The 8477-nt window shown below is 39.0% G+C and overlaps 1 protein-coding gene across 1 annotated transcript in view; it reads left to right on the plus strand.

Moving 5' to 3' along the window:
- The first annotated feature begins 83 nt into the window (after positions 1–83).
- Positions 84–8477, plus strand: part of MTF1 (metal regulatory transcription factor 1) — a 16878-nt gene continuing 8484 nt past the window's right edge. The window contains exons 1-3 of the mRNA XM_009284724.2: positions 84–544; positions 7386–7624; positions 8045–8176. Of these exons, the coding sequence (XP_009282999.1) occupies positions 131–544; positions 7386–7624; positions 8045–8176 (785 nt within the window). The 5' untranslated portion in view covers positions 84–130. The remainder of the gene's footprint in view (positions 545–7385; positions 7625–8044; positions 8177–8477) is intronic.

An 8477-nucleotide genomic window follows, 5' to 3' on the forward strand; every position in this document is an offset into this window, starting at 1 on the left:
TGCGAGGGGAGCGGGGGCCCGGCCCGGCCCGGCCGGGGCAGAGCCGCCTGACCCCCCGCCGCCCGTCCTTCTGTTGCAGATGAGTCGTTACGGTCTAACTTCACGATATCGCACTGAGAGGCGGTGAGCCATGGGGGAGAACAGTCCTGACGGCAACGTTATCTACTATGAAGTGGAGGAAGACGATTTAACGCAAGATGACAATATGATGAGGTTTGCTGATAAAAACGGGCTGGTTTCTTCATCATCTGGGACGGTCTATGACAGGACAACCGTTCTAATAGAGCAAGACCACAGTGTGTTGGAAGATGATGAGGATGAAGGACAGTGTGGTGATCACTTGCCTTTTTTACCAGAGGGTCATGAAGAAGGATTTCACTTGATAGCAGATCATGAAGGAATGTCCCAGGGTTATGTGCAACACATTATTTCTCCAGATCAGATTCATCTAACCATAAATCCTGGTTCAACTCCCATGCCAAGAAATATCGAAGGAGCAACGCTCACTTTGCAGTCTGAATGCCCAGAAACCAAGCTCAAAGAAGTAAGTAACTAAATGTGATTCCAAATTTTATGCTTATTGTGAGTCCTTTTCCCTTGGTGACCCTAAATGCTTTGAAAATGTGTTTTCCTAAAGCTGTTTGCCGGGAGGCAGACAGAAGCTTCCCTTGTTCTTAAAGGTTACTATATAGTGGAGTGACTTACACTCCATTAAATCTGCTGTTACTGTTAGTGATAGTAATGCTTTGTGCTAATAGGCATAACTGTTTCCCACAGTCACTCAGTGGGTAAGCAGCAAAGCTGTGAGTGTCATCAGTTTTTACTCTAATATCCTGCTGCTTTCTTGCAAAGCAGCCAGGAAGCACTTTTTGACATGTGGTAAACACACTAGATAGCAGGAGAATATGGTATTGAAAATGTGTTTATATTAGTAGCGTATGTGATTTTAGTGGTCTTTTATTTTTCTCTTGGTTGAACAATTGTTTCCTGAGTTCAGAGATAACTAAAAAGAACATGAACTCTGTTATTCTGTGCTTAACCACATTCTTGAGAAAAGCGCGTCCAAGTTAGAGGTTAAATTCCAGACTGCTGGCAGTAGCTAAAGTATGAAACTGAAGACGCCAAACTTAAAATTACTTGTAGCTTTGTTGTGTCACTCGCAGGGAAACTGTGAGGAGAAAATAACAGAAACTTTAGACTACTTTCTGCTGTATTTTGAAAGCTTAAGTCAGCTTACATATTTAAAACGGTGATTACTTTTAATTCTGTTTCCCTAATGAAGGCTACCGGCATGCAGAGTGGTGAGGGCCTGTACAGACTGACTTGGGATTCTTGCTTTTTAGGTGCAAAAACAATGCAAAGTTGACTGAAATACCAACGCAGTGACAACTTTATGCTCCTTTTTTGACCCTGCTGAGTTAAATGAGGGATGATCTAGACAAGTGTCTGTGCTAGTATCAGTGGTAGTAGTAAGTCACACTTGTGTAACTGATATCCAGTGTAAGAAAGAATTGCAGAAATGAGCCCTTGCTGAGAAAGGAAGCTGGGTTTGAATGCTCTGAATAATTTAGGTTAGTGGGGAACCTTCATTATTGCTCACTCAGCAGTGAGGAAATGGGGCTGTAGGAGGTAAGCTCTGCAATTAGTTATGAAACTTCTGGACTGAGGTTTGTTCAACAAGCCCATTTAAGTCTAAGGAACTCCTTTTGCTCAGTTATTATTCATATTAGCAGCTGCTGTATCCTACCTTCTTAGCTGCTAAAATATTTAATTTTTGTATGTCAGTCATATCAGTACTTTCTTTTCTTTTTGTAGGATAATCAGCTTGCAATCTGCAGTGTCCAAGAACAGTGTGTACTAGCTAAATAGGTGTTGATGACTGTGCACGCGATTAAACTGACTTTATTTCTTCACCCCTCCTTTTTAAAAAAGGCTTGTAAGACCTGGAATTTCCTAATGAAATCCTTTACCTGAATTTATTTTCCATCTCTTGAATTAATTTTCTGGGTCAGGGTGGGGTGGGGAGTTGCACTGTAATTTGAGTGCAGTGGAAATAAGCCCTAAGCATATGTGACACACTTCCATCTTGTAAAAACCCTTTTTGTCCTGTTGTTTCAAATGCTTGATAAGTTGTCTGGAGATGGGGAAGGGAAAGCTCTAAAACCCCGGAAGATTTGGCTCATGTCTAAAAGTCAGCAGTCCAGTTCTTTGGTACTTCCAAAACATCTGTAGCAGTTCTAACACTTGAGATAACTTTTTAAAGTCTTAAATTTTCAGGTCAGTCTTAGACATTTATGAAGCAAAAGAGGATTTTACACTTCATTAATTACTCTTAACTTCCTTTTGTCATATTATACTTTTCTCACCATAATTCTGTCTATAAAAATATGTGTGATTATATGTCTTATATAAATGTGATTATAGTCTTCTATTTCAAATTAATTTTTTTTGTTCAATGATGACATAGAAAAAATAGCAATTTAAGGGGAATCTCGTAAGCTCAAGATGAGTTTACTTAAACTGCTCAGTTTACCTTTGACTTTGGCACAGTGTGTCAGGCTCAGCTTTTGCCAGTCTTGTTGATTATTGGACAATTAGTTCCTACTTCTAAGGTAAATGTTTAATTAAGACTCTTCTAGCTTCCCTCTGGTGCACCTCCTTGGGAGAGACAGCATGCTGTCCTTTGCAAAAAGCATATGTGATGCAGCCACAGCCTTTATCTTCAAAGCAACTTGTTTCTGTACACTTTGTATCCTAGCCATCTGTGGTTTTTGCTGTTGCTGCCATGTTTCTTTTTTGTTGTTTGCACATGGCAATGGTCTTGAGTACTTGCTGCTGTAACTGTGAGTCTTTCATGGTCAATATCTACATAATTTTATGGGTGTAATCAGTGCTTATTTGATGTGCTAATGTTCCTAATGTGAAAAGAGAACGAAATGCTTTGCTGCTTTACAGAAAGTTTTATTTTGCTTAGAACATGGTGCTAGTATTGCTTCTGTCTGCAGTATCCTTCTTGGAATAATTTGTGAATAAAGATTTGGTCTTTGAGTAAGGGGGGAGCACTGCAAGGCCTTTGTCATATTTCAGGCCATTAAGCTGAAAGTATTACTGCCATCTTTCTTTAAATATGTGCATTGGCAGCTAGGAACCAAATCCTTAATCTATAATTAATATTCTCCTTTTCTTTGACTTCCTAGACCTAAATGTCTAGAAAGCTTAACGGATTCCTCACCTGATTTTTAGTTGGTTCATGCCTGTGTCAAATCCCTTGCGTATTATGGGAAGTCCTGTGGAGAATGTCCTGTAATGCAGTATGTAAAATGTTAATTTCCAGCAGCCTTAAAACTCTAATGGGGAACACTTACTTCAGTACTGATATATAAATTGTACTGAATCTGATGATCCCTGGTGAAGATAATGTACCCCTTCTTGTCTAATAAAATGTACTTTCTGACCTGGCTGTGTTTTAGCCGTCTATGCTCTTGTGTTTTGGCTGACTCAACACAACCAAACTTCTTAATTATGTTGTAACTGTATTGTAATGCTTGGATGTTTATTGATAACTTTTACCTGATTTGAACTATAAATTAAGGGCAAGTTGCTTTACAGTGGAATTACTGCTTCCTTCTCTGTACGGTGCTTCTAATAATGCTAAGTGACTAGATAAAAATGTGAAGACCTCCAAATTATCTTCCTCTTCAAGTTACTGTCGGTCCTGTCAATCTAGATCATTTGTTCAATTTAAACACTTGATGTTTTTAATCTTTCCTCTTTTTGCTGTCTTGTACAAAAATCAAGGGAGAATCAGATGTAAGCATTAGGAGCTGGTTTTGGTGTAGTGCACCACTTCCATTGCTTTAGCACACATGTATTTCTTGACTAGCAAATCTATAGTAAGTTAAATGCTTTATAGTAAACCTTGGATCACAGGAGGAGAAGGATTTAGCAAGAATTTGCTCTGTATTGTGAATTTCATGGTAGGCTGTCAAGTCATGAGTCCAAACATGACATTTTCCTACATGTTCTTGTATGAATTCATCGTGTTTCCTGTACTTAGGGCAGCCTAGGTAACTAGTGTCTATAGAAATAAAGAGAAAACAGTGTATCTTAAATAAAATATAGTATCAGAAGAAATTGAATTAATATCTCTCAACTAGCTTTTTCTTCTTTTAGGTTATTTAAAGCTGTTACAGTGAAGTGTAGAGTAGGTCCTCTTCCCCATCCCTTTTATAGAAACAAAACAAAAAGCCACAAACAAATCCACAGTCTCCCTTGTTAGATGGGAATGTAGCGAGGAGTGGAAGAAGTGGCACTTCAACAGGGCAAGATATTTTGAAAAAGGAAAAGTTTTTGGGTTTTGGCAGTAAGGCTCCTGAACTGTAGTTTTTAATAAGCCCCTTAGTATGGGTAATTTTCTCTCAATCTTACTGCATCTTACTGGGACAAAATGCTTTTTTTTTTACTTGTTCTTTCATCATCCTCTAATTTATTTCTGCTATCCTTTCCTCCCCTACTGTATTGTGCAATAGCTAAATATTTTTCATGGTAGCTGAAATTCTATGGGATAATGTTGTTTCTCATCTGTCATGTGAAATTGGAAATGCATGGAGAACTAGTTCCTGGATGTGTAATTGTCTGTTCGAGTCTGTATTTGAGACTAAAGTTTCTCCCTGGATTAATCAAGTAGTAAGATAAGCGTTGATAATAACTTGGAAAACTCACCTCCATTTAGCAACATGCTGTTAACATCAACTATATCTAAGGGGCAGGAACTGAATTCAGTACTAGCCAAAAAGAAAACTACTGCTAGTTATTTTATAGTTGCCTTATGTCTTTCTAGCTTTATAGTTACATTTCTATGCTCTGTGTAAGGATCTCTTGTGTGTCTAACCTGCTTTAATATTCTCCATATGCTAAGGTGTTATCAAAGGAAGGTGAAGGTAGATGCCAGCCTATTGTTGTGGTATCAACAAGAAGCTACAGATTGAGACTACACAAGAGATTACTCAGCTCCTATATACTCAGATTTTATAAAGCTTTCTTAAAGGGGTCCTACTGGCAACTTTGTCCCCTACAAAATAGGTTGGAAGTAACTGAGAGACTACTTATTTCTCTTTCCTTACGGAGGGCCATCTAGAACCCAAATTATACCTGCTATGGGTTTGTGCCAGGGCACTGTATGACCACAGTGCTTCCTGGGAGGCTGTTGGGATGATGCGTTTAGTTAACCACAATCCCTGCCCGTGCTGAAGAGCTCATTTCCCAGGCTACCCTTATTCTAGAGGTGATCTTCTGGACAGGCAGAGCCTGGGTCTGAGGAACCTGATTGTTACAGCCCTGAAACGCGTACCTTAGTGCTTTAGACCCTCGTTCTGTAGTTACTGCTATGAAAGCCTTAAACCTGTATATAGAGAGAGGGGAATGAAAGCATGCAATGAAAAATCCTTTGGGTGCCTGAGTTCTCAGGTACTTGATATAGGATCTAGTAGGCATGCTCTTAAGGGGAAATGCTGAGTGCACGTGGCTCAAATTGACACTGTTAAGGGCTGTTACTTTGACTCTTTGAGAAACAAAACCTGAAGGTGTGTACCTTCCTTTGGACCTTGTAGCACTGATATGGTCTCTACCAACAGTACCAGCAAATGTAGCGTAATAAATAATGCATTCTAGATCCCCTCAACTGTTCTTATTCTTGTGCCATTGTAGTACATGAATGGGAGACAGTTTTTGGACAAAACACAAATATGTTTCAGAGAGCCATTTACAGATCTCAATAGTGATTTTACTGAGGGCTCATTGTTTCTTTCATTTATGTGATATTACACAAAGCATTAATAAAATTAGTTATTTTATAGAAGGATTTAAAAATATTCGGTTCTTAATTAGGTGTGTTTTTGGTGTTACTCCTACTTAACACATCTAGCTAAATTCTTGTTATTCTGAGAGGAGCATGACTTCAAATAAAGTGATTTTATACTTACCTGACAATAGGTCAAGGAATCCCATGTTACTCTGTTCTCAGCTTCCAAGCTGTGGTAGTAGAAAAACATGATTATCAAATGCTCTTTTCTGATGGGTGTGTATATAAAGAAAAAAGAACAATTGTTGAGTCATGGGATGGGTAGAAACCCATAAATGTTACACGTTGGTTATGTATAGGTTCATCCGGTTCTCCTGGTATCAACCCCCAATTCGGTATCTGTTTTTCTGAAGACAGTCTGCAGCCTTTTCTAAGCAATAATACTAGGTACTGTGAGAGAGGTGCTTTGTGCCTTGGAAAAGAGGAAAATTGCTGGCTTATGTCCTGCTATATTATCTTCCTGACTAGTTGTTAGAATACTAAATCTGCAAGTTCCTGCTCCTCTGCTGTGAGTTTGTGTTGCCTTTCTAAACATTTCCAAATCAATGGAAATACTTTTGGAATACTCTTCTGCTTCTTGCCTGTCAAACATCAAGTCCTTTCTTGGGCTCTATAATCACTTTTGGATGTTAAGGTTTCTCAACATCGATAGTCAAATGAAAGCCATCAGTGTGATAATTAATGTTGAAGATAAATTTATTCAAGTATATCAGATGGCTTATTCCTCTACTTCACAAGAGAGAATGAGATTCAATTAAGTGTTATGACTTGGACACTGGAAGCTTCTACATGGTCTCTTTCCACCTGTTGCAGAAGCTGGGAAGGCTACCAAATCTAGTTCAATATGAAATTGTTTCCTGGTGATCTAGATAGCTGATTGAGAAATCTGTAACACTTGCCTTTTGATGTAAAGCACAGTGTTTGACTCACTACACTTCAGGCATTGACTATTTAAGTAAACACAGAAGAGAAGAACAAAGCAAAATGAAGGCTGCTTTTGAGATAATAAATGGACTGATGGTTAGACCATAGGAGATGCTGAAAACTGCAGTTCTCATTCAAGGTGTTAACAGGAATTCAGTGCACAGGGCAGTGCTTTTGAGGGTCAGGTTGTGAAAGTACATTTTTCCCTTGTCTTCCTCCTCCATAAATAAGTACCTCTGCTAGAAGCACCTGAGTGAAATGTAGGTGCTATGTATAGGAATAGCGGGTAGGTTTGATAGTCTCTCAGTGTCCTTTCCAACTATTCTATCAGATTTTTAGCTAGAAATGTTTTCAATTGTTTTTCCTTTTTTCCCTCTTCTATTACTATTCTATAAGGTCAGCCTGCTTTCCCATGTGTGCCACTCCTTCCTCACATAGTGCAGCAGAAATATTAAGTTATCTGATAATTAAACGGCAATTTTTTCTTTGCCTTTGGGGTCAAAATCTATTCCATTGTCTTTGATGTTTAACTGCAGTTCTACCCTGTCTGGATTCCAGAAATGCTTAAAAATTATTAAGTATGCAGCATTTTGTCTCTTAGGTTAAGAGATACCAGTGCACCTTTGAGGGCTGTCCGCGCACCTATAGCACTGCCGGAAACCTGCGCACTCACCAAAAGACACATCGTGGGGAATACACTTTTGTCTGCAATCAAGAAGGCTGTGGCAAGGCCTTTCTTACCTCCTACAGCCTCAAAATCCATGTTCGAGTGCACACTAAGGAAAAGCCGTTTGAATGTGATGTGCAGGGCTGTGAAAAGGCATTCAATACACTGTACAGGTAGGAAGTCTCTGCCTATTTCTCTTGTAGATGTGGCTGTTGCTGTTTAGCAAGTTGCATCTACTTTTTGTTTGTGTCCGAATACAATTGTTACGCTTCTTCCAGATACAGATATGAATATAAACTCCCCAAAATGTGGAAGTGCTATACCAAGAGTAGGATGACAGAACCTATGATAACACACTTAGCTTATTTATATTGCAATAGTATTGAAGATGGTGCACAGACACAGTGAATTCTCAGATTTGCTTGAGGACTTCGGAAGGGATATCAATTACTTTCATAAGCTAGTTACCTTCAATTCAGAATGTTAAGCCTTTGATCCTGTCCTGCACATTTGAATGAATGGCTTGCTTGCCTCAGGTAGAGGCTGTCTCATACTACAAGTCGTAAGAGGGATTTTTTTGGCATGCTTTTTAGGTTGAAAGCACATCAGAGGCTTCACACAGGGAAAACATTTAACTGTGAATCAGAAGGCTGCAGTAAATACTTCACAACGCACAGTGACCTGAGGAAGCACATTCGAACACACACAGGAGAAAAGCCATTTCGGTAAGTTGCTGGATGGCAATTTTTACTTCTGTGGGACTTCTGTAATGGGCCATGTGTGCCAAAAGGCAGCTATTACTGTCCTGAATGAAAAGCTATTCTCATGAGAAAAAAGTGAAGGTGGCTAGCATTTGAGCATGTTTGTTCTAGAGCTCCCTCAGTTGCCTGTAAAAGTGTGTGAAATGACTGTCTTTAAAGACAAGAATAGTCAAGCTACTTTTTTAAACATAAATGTGTGCCATGATGAGCATGTTTTTAAAACATATTGCTGCTTCTCTGCTGTGATGCAATGTTTATTCATTGA

The sequence above is a fragment of the Aptenodytes forsteri genome, unplaced genomic scaffold (genome assembly GCF_000699145.1).
Source record: "Aptenodytes forsteri isolate BGI_AS27 unplaced genomic scaffold, ASM69914v1 Scaffold7, whole genome shotgun sequence".
NCBI lineage: Eukaryota > Metazoa > Chordata > Aves > Sphenisciformes > Spheniscidae > Aptenodytes > Aptenodytes forsteri.